The sequence below is a fragment of the Ambystoma mexicanum genome, chromosome 3q (assembly GCF_040938575.1).
Source record: "Ambystoma mexicanum isolate Mex_15411 chromosome 3q, UKY_AmexF1_1, whole genome shotgun sequence".
Classification (NCBI taxonomy): Eukaryota; Metazoa; Chordata; class Amphibia; order Caudata; family Ambystomatidae; genus Ambystoma; species Ambystoma mexicanum.
The window spans coordinates 1,123,451,471-1,123,471,106 of NC_090926.1; the positions used below are offsets into that span (position 1 = coordinate 1,123,451,471).

The window sequence follows — 19,636 nt, forward strand, 5'->3', positions numbered from 1 at the left end:
CATCTGCAGAATGTCTCGAGCCCTCACCTCTGGTGCCGAGGCTTTTCCCAGGGATGCAGCCAGGACCGCTGTGATAAATTGGAGTCTTGTGTTAGATTGGCACATGAAAGCATGCTGGAGTGTGACAACTTGCCTCCTACTGCAGTCTTGTGTACAAAGACCTCAGAGGTTTTGGGGCGGCTGACGCAGTGGCTGAAGGTAAGGCAGCCGCTGCTCTTGTGGTCTTAAGTACCTCTCCCCCGTCGACCACGGGGGAATCTTTTACGTGCTCTTTGAGCTGGTTGTCCTCTGCCCCTTCCAAATGCGGAATAATAGTGAAAGGACCTACCCCTCTAGGGCGCACCCGTAGGGCAGTTTGAAGTTTGCCTTATTGCAGCTCCAAGGGATTCGGCCACCGCCTTGGAAGTTTGCAGCTTCTCCATACTCTCATCAGCGTTATGTCCAAATAAACGCCTGCCGTCAAAGGGCATTTTGAGAAGTCTGGATTGTACGTCTGGGGCAAATCCCGACTTTCGCAAACAAGCAAATCTGAGGATCACTGTTTTAGCCGCCATGGCTCGGCTGATGCTGTCAACAGAATGGAGACCAGTCTGGAGGGATTTGCACATAGAATCTTTCCCATCCTTGACAATGTTAAGGAAACAGTCTTGTTCCTCCCCCTCAGAGATATGGTCAGCCGCCATAGAAATGCACTCCCAAAGGGTGTGTGTAAATCTCGCTAGCGTGCACGTAGCATTGGCAGATTTTAAAGCCACATTGCTGGCCGAGAAAACCTTCTTAGCCATGGCGTCGTAACGTTTATCAGCTCCATCCTGCAGTATTGTGGGATAGGCATTTTGTCTACCTGAGGAAGTGGCTGCTTGCACTACCAGACTTTCTGGTGTAGAGTGCTTTGAGAGGTACAAAGGATCAGAAATAGAGGCTCTGTATTTGGCTGTTACTTTTTAATTTACAGCCGGGATAACTTCAGATGTTTGCCAATTTGAAGCCACTCTCCTTTGCAAAGCCTGATGGAAAGGGACAATTGGGTCCTCTTGTGGCCCTTTGTCTAATATATCTGTGAGATCGTCCTGTTCAAAAACAGCCGTGGGTCTCGACCATCCCATATATTCCATGACGCTTGTCATTAGCTGTCTTTACGTTACTTAAGCATGGTCTCCTGTGTCTGCCTTTCCAAAATCATTTTCAGGAGATGTATCAATACCACTAGCTTCATGAAGACCTTCCAAATTCTTCATGCGAGAATCCTTTGATACAAGTTCATCAGGCACTGATGGTGTCCCATATTGCAACCCAAAGGGTCTTTCTTCCTCAGAAGACTCCTCTAAATCTTCATAAATTGAAGAGGGTGATTTAAAGTATTCTGCTCATGTCAGAGGTGTATACGTTTTTTCCAATTGAAGTAGGCATTATGGTAGTCATCACAGAAGCCGAAAGTCCTAATTGTAGAGGTCGACTTCTTCGACAAATTCGTCGATGACACGTGTGGCACGAGACGGGCGACACTCGAGGTATCGAAGGCTTTTCCATCGGTATAGGTGCCGACGGCATCTAAGACACGCTTTTCGGACCTGTAATAGAGGTTTCCTTCGATCGTCGATTACATCGTTTTTTTAGACCTTGAGGAGACCTTCTCTTGACTCGAGGGATGAGATCGCTCTCGAGGAGATTCAGTGGCTGGGTCCGAACACGGAAGGCTCTTGTGCTTCGGAGGTCTTTCGACTGGAGCATCGCCTCTAGGTGTTGAGGGGGGCAAGGCCGTATTCTCCAACATCTTTAGCATACAGAGTCTAAACTCCTCCCACTGAGGTACTAGATTTGGACTGACAAACAACTTGTTCAGGTGAACTGGATGACGAGGTGGACTAGCGACCTCTGGTGCCTCTTTTTTCCATGCCTCGAAGTCGAGGAGTAGTGTGAACCACTTCTCGAACAGGAACATTTAGACCTCTTTCGGCAAAGAGAAGTTGATCTCGACCCGTCTTATGCTTTTCGTTTAAATGGAGTAGAAGGGGATTTTTTTAGGCTTACCTGTTGTCAACTTCCCTCTACACTCTCTCAAGGCTTTGGCCGTCATCGACAGGCTGTCCTCACACTCCGAACGGATGATTCGACCCTAAACACTACATGCAGATCCTGTGCGGGTCCAGCACTTCTTGAAGCCAGATCGAGGAGTGGACGACGCAGATGACAAAGCCATTTCATGTCGAAAACTCAAGTGATGAAGATGAATTATCGAAGAAAAAGATTTCGGTCAGGAACTAGGCGTTACATAACCGAAGCTGTGAAGCGCGCAAAAAAAGGAACTGAGGCCAACGGGCGCTGCGCGTGCTACATAAACCAGCTGTAACATTGACGTCAAGACGGAGGCCTCCGAGGGACATCGACGCACAGTCCCCTCTGCTGAAAAAAGATTTCCAGGGCAGCAAGCTGGATATAAGAAATATCAAAGATAAGTAATACGTGGGACGACACAATCCATTTGAAAGTCAGAAACACGTCAGGGGCGAAAACCACTCGAGTCACCACTATCCAGCGAAGAAGAAGCAGCTGGCAGAGGATAAAGATGAAGCCATCAGGGAGAATGGGCCTGAGAAAATATAGCAAGCAAGCAGACTCGGGAGCCTCCCACTATGCTGCTGTAGAAGATGGTGTACAATGCCAGCCTGTCACTAGCCTTTGGTGTAGGAGAACATTCTAAAAGGACCTGGACGCAAGAGTGTTGCATCAGTGGGGTAGACGGTAAAGTAACTGAAGATGGTGGGAAGAACATTATTTGGTCTGCTACTAATTTCCTAATTTTTCTCACACAAATCATGCTCAGGCAGCATGGCTTTTGCCAGGACACCAGCAGGAAAACATGTCACTACGTAGGGGGCCACCTTATAACTCCACCAGATTTAGCGAATTCCCTTAAATCATTGGCATCATTTTTCCTCCCTGCCTTCTAGTACATGGACCGCAAGGAAACAGTTCTCAGTGCTCCAAGCGCCAAATGCAAATCAGATAATCATATATGCCAGGGCCAGTATCTGCAGCGCCTGAAGTTAGACTAGTGAGACACATAAGCAAAAATGCACTAGAAAAGTGGCTGTTTCCGGAAAGCACACGTTTGACTACAAAAACAGTAACTGAGCTAAAAATCACAAACATCTCAGAATATGGTGTATGTACTAGCGCGTAATTATGACGTTGATGGCTGTTGGAATCTCAGAGCCGTGGAGCACCTGCTGGCGGCTACACAACGATTCTAGGCCAGAGTATGCCTGCCGTGTATTTCAAGAGATGAGGAATCTGTAGAATAAGGGAGATTTGCTGAACTAAAAGGCAGCTGGGACAAATTGCAGAGGAATTTGCTATGTTTCCCCTTGGGATAGCTTGGAAATTTAAAGAAAGCTCCTGGTCGTTAAAGATCTATAATTTTCAGTGATGTCAACTATGGCTAGAAGTGTCCAGACAAGCTGCCTTGCACCAGAAGTCAGTCTTTCAAAGAACCTGCTTCTGATACACATCTCCTGTCCTGTGAACTACCAGACACCAACCACTTTTGCTTTACAAAACATCTTCAGTGTTCGATCAACATACATTCAACACATTTCTGCACTCTTCAATATCCAAATGCCACTAGGAAACCAGAACCATTGATTGAACAACTGTAACAATCAAATATTATTGAAATCTACTCTTACAAGTTGGGTCAGTGGTATCTGTAAGCACTACTAACTTTTCCCGACGGTTCAATTCAGATTTAAGTACCTGCAAGTACTATAAACCGCTGGTACGCAATCCATGTTTTTACAACACTGTAACAAAATAATTGAAAAGAAACAATGCAGTGTACTGGGTTTACTCAAGCTCCCCTCTTTGTGTGATAATTGTGCACGAAATATGAACAACAATGCTGTGATACAAAGCTAGCCAGGAAGACAGACCTACAGAAAAAAAATGCCAAGTTGGTTCATTTGAATGATCATAATTCATACACTGCAGATACCAAAACAACTGAAATAATGAATACAACAGAGTTATTATTCACTTAGGTTATAGCAGGAATGTATCACAATTAAAGATCCAAACAGTTAATCCCCAAACTTGACATTTACCTTGAATAGTACCATTGTCAACAGCCCCAGGATTCCAAGCTCCATATCCAGCTGAAAAAGAAATAAAAAGTAACACTTCAACTCTTGAAATATACCTCTAATAGTCCTTACTTTTTAAAGAAGCTGAAGGAGAAGAAGCTCCATGCCAATTAAGATTATTATTCAGTTTTATTTATTCTCATTTATAAACAAGAGACCCAATGAGAAAACATTGCATTATTAACTTAATCATTCCTTTTCATGGACTTGCAACCCACACTTCAATAAGGGCATGGTGTTTGACCCGATTTTGTAAGCCGATCTTCTAGGCTAGGAATCACTTTCGTAGACAGACGCGTCAACATTTGTTCTCCATTTGATATGACAAATGTTACTCGTCGAGTAATAATCTTTCTGGTGCTTGTATCCTTTTAGAATCACATCTTGTGCATATTTCCCCATTTAATGCAGCATCACTAGCTTTTCCAAAGTGATAGTAGGCATCAACAGGGGTGTTCCCGTCATACTATCCGTAACCTCTATATGTAGGTACCCTGTGAGGGGTCAGAAATGTGAGGCAGAAAAATTTGTGAAGGTAGTTGGAAAGATGCCATTTTATTAACTCAAAAGGTTGGATAAATGCCTCACTATCCCTACCCTGATGAGGATTTCCCCGTCTACAATAAACTGAAGGAAACACTAACAAAGGATATCTGTCCCTCACACTTGTACATACAGTTACTCAACAAGGTAATGCATGGCAGTTCAAAAAGGCAACAAAATAATATGATAGTAATTCACAATATGACAACAGTCTCCCCTTCCCAGATTCAAACAGGATTCTACTATACAGTTCCAAAATGAAACAAGGAAATCATAGTTTACAACAAAATTCCAACACAGTTCTGTGTAACTGCAACTTAACAACAGAATGTTCTAACACTCCAGAGAACAAAGACAGTTCTTTCTCTTCCTCTTGTAATCGTAAGATTCAAAATAGATTTCTTCACATATACACAGAATAGTTCCTCAGGTCATCAGTAGCAACTTGGATTGTCTTTTTCATGATGCTTTGCAACAATATATTATTTCTGATGGTAAATAACACTTCTGCAGCAGTTTTATACAGTGCTTGCTTCAGCTATAACAGTTTGTCAGAATGATTTGTTAACACCACTTCAACTTCTACCTGGTGTACTTCCATGCCAGGCCTACTACTTCAAGTACGCTATTCGGGTATGCTCCTCTGAGCAAATAGTAGTTTGTAAACAACATGTGACTCTGGTTAAGATTAGCTTACATCAGCTTTGCAGTGTTCATCACTTTAAAACATCAAACTTTAAGCAATTCTTCAGGGAAAGCAAGAGTCACATTGGTGCACTTTAGCACTTTCAAAAACCTCTGCAAGTTATGCTCCTCTCCTTCTGAATAACCTTTTCCAGAAGGGTATCCTTCTTGCCACTCTGTTTCCCCACTTCGTTATCAACCAAACACTGATAAGGTTATGATTTTATTCTACTTCTTTCTTGGCTTTGGCATTGTGGGTTTATACCAGCCCTTGTTATATGCTTATTCAAATATGCTCGATAAGCTTTACAAACCTTTGGAACTATTGTTAGTTCCTTCCTGCCTTTGGCAATATCTGCTGGTTTTAAATTGCCTTGCTTTTACTTGTTTTAGGCTTGGGCAATGGTTGTCTGCATTAGGTTTTAAAAGCATTGCCCGTCTTGTTGCTGGGTTCTCAATATACACCCATGCTTAAAAATATTGTTTTCTTTTTTTTCTGCTAGCTCTATATTAAAAATTGCCTTCAATGTTACTTTCATTCGTACACAAGTCTTTTATATGCTGAAAACCCCTGTATCTAGCATGCAATCCATCCGAGTGCTCCAGTGTTCTTTACCCTAGTGAACGCACCGGGTAAGGCGTGTACGTCCGATCCCCTCGCTGCTCATAGGTATTCTGCTTCAGTGGCTCCACACGACCCCGCAATCTGCCACTTTTGATCTGTCGCCACAAATAAACAGAGCTCTCCTTGCTTCGGAGGCTTCCTGGTGCTCGCCTCTTGGGGAAGAAATCTTTCTGCACATTTGCTTCCCGCTGCGCAGCCTCTGCAAGTAAGACTTCTGGAGGCAATGACCCTCCCAGGATTGGCTACTGATCTCTGCTCGACAGTGGTCCCGGCGTCTTCTCCCTCCTGCAGTTTCTGCTTCTGCTGCTTACACTGCTCATACTGCTCTCCCTGCTCAATAATGACCTGCATCTGAAGGGGCCCTTTAATTTCCCTCAGGTGTGAGTCATTCCCATTAACAGGCTGACGACTCCTGCAGTTTTGTTCCTCTTTAGCACTCTTTTTCATCCCAGTACTTCGGGAATTATGAAACGTGAAGTCCCTAAAGTTTCTCACTGCTTCTGTTTTGCAATAAGCCATTAGAAGGTTGTGGTCTCGGTGAAAGTTGAACAAGGGGGTTTCCCATTCCTCCCCCACCCTCGTGATCCTCCCACAGACCCCCCCACAGGCTCAGGATCAGAAGGCGTCCGCCGGGGGGTGCTGTCGAGTAGCGAGGAAAATGGGTGCCTAAGCGAGAAGCTCTACATCAGGCAACATCCTGAACATTACAATATCCTCGAAGATGCCTTATAACTTCCTCATTTGCAGGTCAAAGAAAGCTGATGGTCCACAGCGACAATGAGTGAAGGCTGGTGTCTCGGGGTGGCGTGGAGGCAGAGGAGAGGCAGACTGCGATTCCAACGGTGTTCTTTAACACGCCAACGCCAACCCAGACACCCAGGAGCAGAAGGAACTCCTAATCGAGACCAGCACTGCAGCGGCCTGTGAAGGAGACGGGCGGCGATGTCTCCCGTACAGACAGAGCGGAGGCGCGGAAAAGAAGGGATAAAGACATGTACCAGACCAGCGCTACAGGTAACTCTGCAGGGCTGAACTGGGTGCTTCTACACCCAGTTCCGGTAGCCCAGAGGGCCCAGCAGTTGCCAGCGTATCGGATCCGTCGCGGAAATAGCCACCAGCAGCACAATCGCCCTCCGGCCCGCCTCCAATTCCCCCCCACCCCAGGCAACAACAAACACAGGCGCCGGCCATACCGCAAAGCCACGGGGTTTCTCCAAGCCCGCCATCTTTGCGCACCACAGCAGAAAGGGGTGCGCGCAGCAGGGGAAACCCAGTGATGTGCCGGGCGAAGGGAATTTGGACACGACCAACAAGAGGCCACGCAGCATGGCCAGAACCACAGCACACTGCAGGCCCAAGCATGTGGGCAACCTAATAGAGGCCAAAATACAAGGGAGGCATAGCAGAGCACAAAATCCGAAGTCACTGCATAGAAAATACAGTATGCAACATGCAAGGAAATAAAATAATCCTCACAGATCTAACTGCTCCTGCCATGTCCACAAAGTTAGCAAGAACTCAGTGTGTGCGTCCCAGATCGATGGGGTGAAACGCTGACACCAGAGTAGGACCTCCTCCATAGTTTTACTGCAAACATCCGTAAATGAGGCGATACCTTAAACACGAGGAGTCAGAGAGCAGACATGGAGCGCAATTCCAAGACATTGTCCCCCTTCTAAAGATCAGGGTCTGCAAGACACTCGGCACTGAGGTGCAGACCACAACCCAAATAACTGCAAAAGAAACATCAACTAAGCAACATCGCACAGCAGGCCTATACCTGGGAAAATGGTCAGCAACCCCTCTAGTACCCATTGAAACAACCTCCAACTACACAGAACGAGGAAAGGCGCAGGAAAGAAAAACGGCCCAATGGACTCCTTCACCAGCTCCCAGGCCCCCACCCAGGAGAAATCTGATGCATCCTGGGCCGGCGGATCAGATACAACATTCAAAAATGCCTGCGTGGACCACCTACTATCAGCCATGCACAGTGGATTCATGTCTGTGAATGTTAAACTGGACGATATCGTTGCGACCATAGGATCACTTAAATCCGAGTTAGAAAAGGAAAGTAGCCCTATTAACGAAGCAGAGACAAGAATTGGTGAGGTGGAAGACAGGTGGGTCAATATGGAACTTAAAGTGAGAGTCAAATGCGAGAAGCTGGAATCACGCTCAAGAAGAAACAATTCTGCATTGCTGGGGGTAACGGAGGCTGCATGTAAGGGCCCAATGGAACCAGTCATTGAAACACTCTTGAAAACTCTGTATCGGCTGTTTCGTTCACACACTTTCTGGTCGAGCGCACGCTCCGCCCCCACGCCCCTGTGCCAAGACCAGGTGCCCCTCCACGCAAAATCATCGCCTAAATGCTCAACTATAGAGACAGGGATCTTATCCTCAAGTTATCAAGAGAGCAAGGAACACTCCTCTACGAAGCAAACAACGTACACATTTACCCAGACTTTTCAGCCGGGATACAAGCCCATAGGAGGAACTACGAACAGTTGAAGCAATTGTTGAGAGCAAGGCGAGTACCGTATGCTCGAATGTTTCTGGCGAAACAGCAAATTTAACATGGAGGGAGAGCACACTTCGAGAATCCCACAGATGCTATGAATTACGTGGAGGCGACCATTCCCCCTCTGCAACCGGACTGCAGCGGGGCCAGAACTGAGGTCCAAAGCCGGAAAAGGGATTGGGGACTGAGTGGGAAGCTCTACTATATCCTTAACACAAAAGTTTATATTTATATCAAATGTATAGGCACGAAAAGATAGTTTAATTGAAGCCTGAGCGGGGGCGCTCGACTGGCAGACCAAGCAATGGTAGCTGCTAGCAATGTGCCCCAGGGAAGTACCACGGTTACACAAGGGGTGCATCAAGTTGGTGTAGATGGTGAGGGGGGGGTGTGAGGGAAGTTCACAAGGTTGGGGATCTGGGAGGCGGTGGAACCCCAAACGGACAGTTGGGTATGACCCCGCCTGGGTAAAAGGGTGCGCAAGTGTTATATAAAAGTTGGCGGACAGGTTAACAGACCAATAAGGGGTCGTACCGCGGTCATCACAAGGCGTGTACACTTAGAAGTAAAAGCTGAGCGTAAACAAGAAACAAATGGGTGATATAATAGGATTGATCTTGTGGAATGTGCAGGGCCTTAATAATCCCATTAAAGCTAGAAAGATCTTGGCATACATCGAAAGGTACACCCCTAAAATTATGATGCTACAAGAGACGGACGCACTGGGCTCCACAAATGAAAGGTTTGCACCCAAGTGGGGACCACAAAGGTACTACCACAAAGGTACTACACCTCCTATTCATCACAGGCGTGGGGAGCACTCACGCGGATACATAAATCATTGGCTTTCAGTACTGATGACGTCCAACTAGATCCTGAAAAGAGATACGCAATTATTAGAGGCAAACTAGCAGGGGAAAAGGTTATGTTGGTAAACGCATATGGTCCAAATATTGACAACCCCGCCTTTCATACCCAGATCTCGAGAATACTGACGAAAACACTGGATGTCCCTACGATATGGGGAGGAGATTTTAACAGGATTCTTAACGTATCAAAAGATAAGTTTAGCACCAGACAACGGGGGCTCACGACGACTGCCCAAACACAAATAACAACCCAGTACAGGCTGGTAGATGTGTGGAGGGAGGAACACCCGCAAGAAACCGAATACACATATTACTCATCTGTTCATGACGCAATGTCTCGCATTGACTACTGGTTGATGTCAGCAACATGGATGCACAGGTTACGCGGCAACAAGATCTTACCGCGCACGTGGTCAGACCATTCCCCAGTAGTAATGCAGATTACATTTAGTACGAAACCAAAGCTCGGACCGCTATGGAGGAAGTCACGAGCGGCTCCATCATATGCCACACTGGTTTCAGCCTTGCACGAATAAATTGAGATTTTTTTAAAACCAATGAGGACACGGTCGCACAATACATAACTATATGAGAAACATTTAAAGTATGGTTACGAGGCACAGCGATTTCAGCCACATCAGGGATCCTAAAGAACACCAGAAGGGAACTAAGGGATTTAGAGCAGGAACTGCAAAGCTCGAAAATGAACATGTACAGGGCCCTCTTGGGAATAATCAAGGGAAACCTGCTGATGTTCCATGAACCTGCGGATCGAGAAGCACGTCTAATGACGGCACTGGTCCAAGCCCGTAGATACGGGGATGAGGATCGGCCGGGCTGTTATCTGGCCGGTATGGTACGTGGCAAAAGGGGCTCACAGATTATCACAGGTATAGAGGTGGGGGAGCGACAGTTCTTAACAGAGATGGAAGAGATCAACAGAGTATTTGAGAAAACTATAAAAAACTATATGCTAGAACAAATACTTGTACTAAGGAAAGCATAGACCGGTACTTGGAGAGGATAGCAGTCACTAACATCGGCGAAGAAGCCAGAGAGGAACTTGACGAACCAGTGACGCAAGAAGAAATACAAGAGTCCATTGCTGCACAGCCCTTGGGCAAAGCACCGGGCCCTGACCAGCTGACAATGGAATTATACAAGACATATAAAGATATCCTTGCCCCACAACTACTTAAGGTATGGGAAGAACACTACATAAATGGCAACCTTCCACCGAAAATGTCTGAAGCAATCATAACAGTGCTCTTGGAGGCGGACAGACCATCAAAGGAGGTAGCCTCATACCGCCAATTGTCATTGATTAATTCCAACGCGAAAATACTGGTCAAAGTTCTGGTAAACAGGCTGCTGCCATACATGTCCCTCCTCGTCCATCCTGACCAATCAGGCTTCATCCCTGGCAGGTCCAGAGTCTTGAATCTGCAGCGATTGTTCAGGATTATCTCTCAGATAGACCCCCCATGCATCTGCAGTGGCAGCCTCGCTCCACGCTGAAAAAGCTTTTGACTGGAACTTTTTTTCGGTGTATCGAGGCAGTTTGTACTGGGTAGTCATGTTAGGATATATGCAAGGCTTCTTTATACGAACCCAACTTCGAAGCTCCGTACCAACAAGCTCACATCAGGACCAATGCCGCTGGCCAGGGGAACCCGACAGGTGCGGCCCCTTCTTGCCCCTCCTGTTCGCATTGACAATAGAACCGCTAGCGCAACAGGTGAGGGACAAACATGGACACAGAGGGATACATAGAGCGGCTTCCCCACAAATTACTTCTCTATATGCTGCCGACGCCTTATTATACTTGCAAATACCGGGGTCAAATATTAAACCAGTTACGGAAGTGGTAGCCAAATTCAGGCATCACTCAGGATACAAAATCAATACGACAAAGTCGGAGCTATTCCCACTAACCGACGGCACTAATGATCCTGAGGACCTGTGCAGCTTGCTTCAAATGGGTTCAAACCAGCCTGAAATATCTAGTTATATCTATGTGCAGCTTGCTTCAAATGGGTTCAAACCAGCCTGAAATATCTAGGGGTTGCAGTATCACAGACACAGAAACTGCTATATGAAAAGAATCACAAGGCATACCTAAAACGCACTTGCTGTGAAATTAGATATATGGTCTAGATTCCCAATGTCCCTATACGGTAAGGCCTCACTACTTAAGATGATAGTGGTGCCCAAGTTGCTTTACTACTTTAACTGCATCTCAATATGGCCGGGGTGCAAATTCTTCACGAAACTCTGATCATTGGCAACGCAATTTGTTTGGGAGGACGGGACGGCCCAGATGAGTTGGGAAACATTAACCAAACCTAGCCACCCCGGTTTTCGAGCTGTATTACCTGGTAGCACAAGCTCATTCTGCGGGGTACTGGTACCACTCGAACTCCAGTCCACGACACCAAGCCCTAGAATATTACAGAGCAGCCCTAACATACCTTAAAATCAGTCATTCTTGACGACCACTACATTGATACATGCACATTTGACCCAGTGCGCACGATGGTAAATGCATGGCACAGAATATTTAAGTGCCTGGATATATCCTCCCCATACAGTAGCAAAATACCATTATGGAACTGCTGAGGCCTCCCCCAACATTTGATATAGATGTCTGACTCTCATGGGACCCGGAAACCAGGGAAGGAAATTAAACTGGGAGATCTATACCCAGAAGGCAGATTCTTAACCAAGGAGGAATACAAGGAAGAAAACTGGGAGACAATCTAGTCAAAATGTTACAATATTTCAGAATGCGGGCGGCAGTGCAGAAGAGGTGGCCATCGTTTTCTAAGGAACCAGAGCCCTCCAACTGCATAGAAACCATAGTGGTAGGGCAGGAGCGGAAGGGGATGATCTTGAGGCTGTATGGGCTGATACAAGATAGTATGGTACAACGCAACACAGCAAATGGAAAATGGGAGAGGGACATAGCAACAAACAGACAAAACTAAGTTGCAGAGATTCTGCTGCCTAACCAAGGACGTCCCTCTTAACGCCCGCTTGCAACTCATACAATTCAAAGTACTCAATAGGCTACATTAAACTCCAGCGCAGGTGGCATGATTTTCTCATGACATCAGACACATGCATGAAATGTGGAACAGATACAATCCATATGTTTTGGAGCTGCCACAAAGTGACACTATTCTGGGGAGAAGTGGCCGAGGTACTCCACACAATGACAGAAATGCCTCCTACCCTACTTCCTCTTAAAACACCTGTTGGGGGACATTGGGATGGTTAACACCAAAACTCGTAGACTGTTTAACATGGGATGTGTTATAGAAAAGAACAAGTTACTTACCCATGGTAACATTCTTTCGACTGGATGTTCCTCCCACGTATTCTTTATCTTTGATATTTCCTAATATCCAGCTTGCTGCTTGTGAAAAAAAAGAAATTTGCCAGTAGAGGGTGCTGCGCGTCGATGCCTGTCAAGTCGATGTCCCTCAGAGGCCTCCGTCTTGACGTTGACATCATCACGCGTATAAGTAGCGTGCGCAACTTCCGTTGCTCAGTTCTGTTTTGAAGAGCGAAGCACTGTCCGGGATGAGACGGTTACTACCCTTGACGGAGCGCAGACTGTAACCACAAGGGAAGTTTTACTGCAGGGAATGATGGGAGGGGGCCATAAGGAATACGTGTGAGAAACATCCAGTCGAAAGGACATTAGCATGGGTAAGTAACTTGTTCTTCAAATGGATTGTGTCCTCCCACGTAGTCCGCATCTTTGATACACTCCCAAAGCAGTAATATATACAGGAGGAGGGAGTGAAATTTACTTGAAGTATGCGCAGAGTGTAGTACTGCCTTTCCGAATTTAGATTCTTGGCAAGTGGAGGAATCCAGACTATAAAATCTTGTAAAGGTGTATGCAGATGACCATGTGGCAGCTGCGCAATTGTCTTATTGGAACTCCCCTTTGAAGAGCTGACGAAGCTGCTATACCTCTGGTTGAATGAGCCCTTATATGCTCTGGAGGGTCTTTACTGGGCAATTTATAACATTCAACAATAGTTAGAATAATCGATCTAGAGATGGTTTGTTTGGTGATGGCTAGACCTAATTTATGACCTGTATAACCCACAAACAATTGGTCAGTTTGTCTTACTTTTGCTAGTCTGCTAATGTAAAAACTCAAGTCACGCCTTGGATCTAGTCTGTGTAACCTTTCTTCCTCTTTCCCCGGATGTGGAGGAGGGTAAAAGGAAGGCAAAGTGATATAAAATTCCGAAACAACTTTGGGGAGGAAGTTAGGTTTCACCTGTAATACCACTTTGTCCTTGTGAAAGACAGTATGAGGAGGCTTGCAGCATAGAGCCTGTAGCTCACTCACGATTCGGGCAGATGTTATAGTCACCAAAAAGACAGTTTTAAGGGTAAGAAGTCTTAATGGGCATGAGTGAAGGGGTTCAAAAGGAGTACCCATTAGAAATGTTAAGACTAAATGTAGGTTCCACAGGGGGACTTGAAGGCATTGGGGGGTAAACATTAGTTAGCCCCTTCAAAAATGGAATTACCAAAAGGTATTTTAAATTAGAAGACTTCCTCAGCAGTACGCTTGAAGATGGACAGCGCTGCTAGGTAGCCTTTTATCATGCCAATCTGGAGTCCCAGATTTGCAAAGTGCAAAAGAAAGGATAACATGCGAATGGGTCAACATTCTTATCTCTACACCAGCTGTACAATTTGTTCCAACGGCAGCGGTTTAAAGATTTGTTTGCTGGCCTTCTGGCTGAAAGCAACACCTCCATTACGTCATCCAGGAGGTCCAAATCTATATCTCAGCCTCTCAGAAACCATGCATGAAGGCTGAGAGTCCTGATATCCGGATGGAGAACCTGACCCTCCTCTCGCGAGAGAAGATCTTCTCTTTGTGGAAGATGAATCGGATAACAGATGGACATGTGCAGAAGGTCCGGGTACCATGTTCTCCTGGCCCAATCCGGGGTAATTAGGGTCCTGGATTTCCTGAACCTCCTCCACCTCCTTATTATTACGGGGATTGGAGGAAACGCGTAAAAGGAGAGGAAATTCCCACTATGAACGTGTCTCCTTAAGCTCTTCTCGGACGGAATTCCCTCGAGCAGTACAGTACGCACTTCCGGTTGACATTGGTCGCGAACAGATCCACTTGAGGGGTTCCCTGAAGGGTGAAGAGCTAGTACCCACTCGTGGGAGCCTTTGCTCTGCCAGCTCAGAGAGTCCGTTGTCATGTTCTTCTCTCTGGCAGGTGAACTGCCGGCAGAGAGATTCCAGAGCGGCACTGCCTCTCTGCACAGTGGTAGTGACCCTACACCTCCTCTTTTGTTGATGTAGTACATGGCCACTGTGTTGTCAGTCATTATCAGGACATTCTTTCCCCGTACACATGGCAGGAAGGCCTTAGCACTAGTAAGATTGCCCTCAGGTCTAAAAGGTGGATATGTAGTTTGGACTCCGATGGGAGACCAAAGACCGCTGATGGTCAAATCATTGGTATGGGCTCCCCACCCCATGAGTGAAGCGTCCGTTACTACTGTTATCTCCGGCCATGGTTGCCAAAAAAGTTCTCCTTTCAAGATACCATTGTGCCATTACAGAGCACCGAACTGTGCTGCACCGTCCTCTCCCTTATCCCTGCACATTTCCAGCAAAGTGGCCCGACCCCTCATCTTCCTGTGAGTCTCATCCCATAATGGCGCCTGAACTGACTCTTCTTGTTGTCATGGGGCACCGACCCGTATTGCCGTGCCCTCCCTGAACCCACCCTGCAGAGTGGCTTGACCCTCTCTTTTCCACTGGGCCTTCGTCCTATGTTGCTGGCCTCCTCCAGGTCTGGACGTCTAACCCCACCTTTAATCTAATTGCTGAAACTGACCTAACTGGGTGCCTGCCTGGTCACTTACTCCATATTCTCACACCTACTCACTGGCTCTCAACAGGGTGTCATGTTGCCTCTTTCCCCCACTCACCCCCCCATCCATGGCCTTCACCCAGTCTTGGTTTAGACCACTAATTACCGTCTGCCGGTTCCCCTCCCCTCTTTCCATTTATTCCTGACAACTCTTTCCCAGTCCTCACCGGCCAGATCCCGCATTTTCTTACCCCCACTTATTCATCTCTCCCCTAGCTCTTTTATCCCTACCTCTACACTCACTCTCACCAGTTTCCTTCGGTTAGAGACACTCTACCTTCCCCCAGTCCTGCCTCTCTTCCACCTCCCGACATGTGCAACCCCTTTTTTCTACCTTCTCCCCCCTTCCCTCCCTCTCGCCCCTTGTCCTGTCCCTTTGCCTGGTCATCATGAATATCTCCTCTCCTCCATTCACCTCCAAGGCCTACCCACCCCCCCTTCTACCCTCTCACCGTCCCAACCTCATCTACCTCCCCATCATTGAATACTCCAACATCTTCAGCATTGCCCTTTGGAATGCCAGATCTATTTGCAACAAGACCACAGTGGTCCTTGATATGTTCCTTCGTCTCAACCTCCAATTCCTTTGCATAACCGAGACCTAGAACCCCCTCTTCAACTCTTCTGTACCCACCTCCCTCACCTCCTCCTCCTCCTCCTCCTCCTCCACTTTCTCTCATGTGTCCTGCCCGGTCCGCGGAGGTGGCATCGGTTGTCTTTTTTCATCCTAAATGCCTATCTTCCCCCTGTCCTCCGTCTCTTCCTGTCTTCCCTTCCTTCGAATACTTGTATAAATCTTTCTCCTCCCCTCATGCCATCTCCTTTTTAATCACCTACAGTCCACCTGGCCCTCTCTCCTCCTATGATGATCTGGACCACCTCCTTTCCCTTCTCTCACCTTCCCCCTCCCCCTCACTGTGCTTTGTGACTTCAATCTTCATCTCACCTCCCCTCCCCCAAAATCAACCCTCCCATCTGCTGGCCATTCTAGACTCCTACCTCCTCACTCCTCTCCCTACTCCACCTACTCCCTCCTCTGGATCCACTCTTGATCTCATCGTTGTCTCCTCTTTTTCCTCTTCTTCTGTCTCCTCCCTCCCCACCTATCTCTCCGATCATGCCTTACTCTCATTCTCTCTCACTCCCCCTCATGCTCCTCCCTTACCTCTTTCTCTAGACGAGATCTTTGTAACTTCAACCCTTCTCTCTTTATCGATACCTGTTCTTCCCATCTCCCCCCTCTTTCCGACTTTTCCTCTCTCCCCTCTTTCCGACTTTTCCTCTCTCCTGGCTAATGATGCCCTTTCCACTCTGTCCTCCGCCCTATCCACTTGTCTTGATCAACTCCACCCTCTTTCCTCTTTCCGCCCCTCCTGTAAACACTCTCAACCCTCAACACTGGCTTTCCCCTCACCTTCTCTCTATGCGCCGCTTTCTCCGTCGCCTTGAACGACTCTGGCTCAAACATCATTCGCCTGCCAATCAATCCTACTTCCCTTACCACTCTCTTTATGACTCCTGCCTTGGCGTAGCCAAACATTCCTACTTCTCAAACCTTCTCCACTCCCAAGCCTCTCACCCTTGTCAAATCTTTCAGACACCAACTCGTCTTCTCTGGCACCAGAAAAATGCAGGATACCATGAGGCCGAGCAACCGCAGAAAATCAAAGTTCGGAAGATGTTGGGCATTTTGGAATTTTGTCACTATCTGTAGAATGTCTTGAGCCCTCACCTCCGGTGGTGTGGCTTTTCTCAGGGATGCATGCAGGACTGTTCCGATAAACTGGAGTCTTTGTGATGTATCATATGGGACTTCTTGAAGTTGAGGTAGAAGCCCAGCCTGTGGAGGGAGTGTCAGGTATGGTTTAGATGATCCAGGGCTTGTTCCGGGGAACTGGCCTTGATCAACCAATCACCCAGGTAGGGGTAGACGCGAATCCCCCTCAGCCCCCCTCCCGAGACTCGCTGCCACAGCTGCCATTAGCTTGGTGAAAACCCTCTGGGCGGAGATTAACCCAAATGGCAGAACTCGAAATGGATAGTGAGTGTTGCCAATGGCGAACCTCAGGTACTTTGTGCTTGTGATGTACTGGCACATGAAAGTAAGCATCCTGAAGGTCTAGAGATAGCAACCAATCCTGAAGATGGAGGGCCTGAAGGATCTGAGAAAGGGTAACCATTTGAACTTGTCCTTATAGAGGAACTTGTTAAAATCTCTTAAATCAAGGATGGGCCTCATTCATCTGTCCTTTGTAAGAATAAGAAAGTACAGTGAGTACTAACCCTTGTTCCTCTCCGCTAGAGGTACCGATTCTATAGCACCTTTCTCTAGCAGGTCTAACATCTCCTGCATAAGGAGCGGATCTGGAAACTTCAAAGAGTTGTTGCCAAGTGGTGGTGGTGGAAAGTGGTAGCAAGTGGTGTTTGTTGGTGTTGGGGAAGGACTCTGCACTGCCTGCCGTTACTGGACCTTTAACTCCCCTGGAGGCGGAGTTGCTGCAAGTCACCTGCTCACCACATAAAACCACTTCTTCCCGCGAAAGCGGTAGCAAGTGGTGTTTGTTGGTGGAGAGTAACCAATCCTAATTGAGTAGCTGCACTATGACCTTTCCCCCTCCACTGAGGGCACCCGGGGAGGAACGCAAAGAAGAAAACTACCTCTGTTTCAAAGATAAACCAACAGCATGTGAAATTACAAAAGTTGGAAAGCCGAAGCCGGCTAGAACTCGAAAGGAGGTGAGGAAATGCCTGTCATCCCTGTCCCAGCTGGCTGTACCCTCCTTTCCCCCCTCCCCCTCTAGCCTACTTCAATCTGAGCCTTGTGATGAAGCGGAGGCGGAGGACTGTGCTGCGATGTTCGGCGCTGAGGCAGGGGAAATGCTCTCAGGGCTCAGAGACGGGAAGTGTAGGATTAATTCAAATGCCTTCCGTGTCCTGCAATTGAAACAATTATGCCTACCGCACTTAGAGCCAGTGACCCAGGCAGCACTGGCTCGAGTGGGCATGACAGAGGAATTTAGGGGGGCTGTCTCATGAAAAATATGCTCATTAAAAAAATGGCCCTAAGTTCAAACGACTCCAGCCCCCAGTGACCAGATGGCGGGTGCACTGGATCTATCAGCAGACTACCAGCCGCGGCCGGACAATGACAGTAAAATGCCAATAGACTGCATTCCATGGCAGCTTGAAGAAATGACTACTCCCCTGTGTGCCCACACAGCATATAGGAGCAAGTCTTATTCGAACCCCAACAAGGAAAACATATGTCCCACATCTCCTGGAACATTGGAGAGAATCGGGGGGTGGGAGGGGTGGGGGTGGAGGGACTTACAGAAGTAAGTCCCTTCAGCCTTTTGAATCGGCAGCTCATACTGAAATAGACGTCCACTTGTGTGGGAAGTCAAAGGCAACTTTATTAGAAGTAGCCATTGCAAATTCAGAAGTGGCGAGTATTTTGCCTCACTGGCAGACGGAAAACTGCCCCAAAGAAGCTCAAAAATGGGCACTTGGCACTAGCCCGAATAAAGCCTTCCATACTAACCCTGAGGCCTGATAGAAAGTCTAGGCATTGTGGACAAGCTACATGCCTCTAACTGGGAAGACCTGGAGGATTGGGAGGTTGCTGCAGAAGAGATATGGAAGGAAAATAGTGCTAACAAGGGTGGATCGGAGTCTGAGAAAGAAATGATGCAGGCTGCCTCTGTGTTACTGCCCAATGACCTTCCCCAATTGTTGGAGAACTGCAAGGAAATTCCCAACCGACTAATCAAGTCGAAAGATGCTGACCGCTACTCTGCTTTGGCTGAGAAACTATCTCAAAATATAACAGCTCTAACGGGAACAATTGCCAGAGAGAAAAGAAAGAGTCTGTCTTTCATAACGGAAAAAAATCGTCGCCTTGGATGATCTATCATTACAGAAATCTGCCAAGAAAGCGGATCCACTGGCCCAACCCCAAAGAGTATGGGGGGGGAAAAACTCAGCTCCCTAAGAACAGTCAGGCATCCCTAGAATTGGATGACTATCCTGCTTATGAACAAGGATCAGTGCCGAACCGGGGTATGGAAGGCAAGGAGAAGTATATCCGGGGCCAACCGACGCCCCCACCGGACCTGAAATCTCCCAGTAAAAAGGCTCCAGAGGTGGACTTAGCTCATTCAGAATACCGTAATGGCGACCCTGACAATTTCACTTGCCCCATTCTTAAAATTGTACGAAATTTTAAATACCACATTGCAAGATCTGGCACCGAGAAAATTAGTCAACTAATAAATGTAAAACGTTTCACAGAGAGATTGGATACGAGACTGAAAGGTG

General features: G+C 47.1%; 1 protein-coding gene across 6 annotated transcripts in view; it reads right to left on the reverse strand.

Annotated features, from left to right (window-relative positions):
* The window catches only part of AKAP8 (A-kinase anchoring protein 8), a 1,455,819-nt gene that overhangs the window by 1,311,030 nt on the left and 125,153 nt on the right, over positions 1 to 19,636 (reverse strand). For all 6 annotated transcript variants that reach the window (XM_069603890.1, XM_069603889.1, XM_069603892.1 and 3 more), the window contains exon 2: positions 4,104 to 4,154. In XM_069603890.1, coding sequence (XP_069459991.1) covers positions 4,104 to 4,154 — 51 coding nt within the window. The remainder of the gene's footprint in view (positions 1 to 4,103; positions 4,155 to 19,636) is intronic.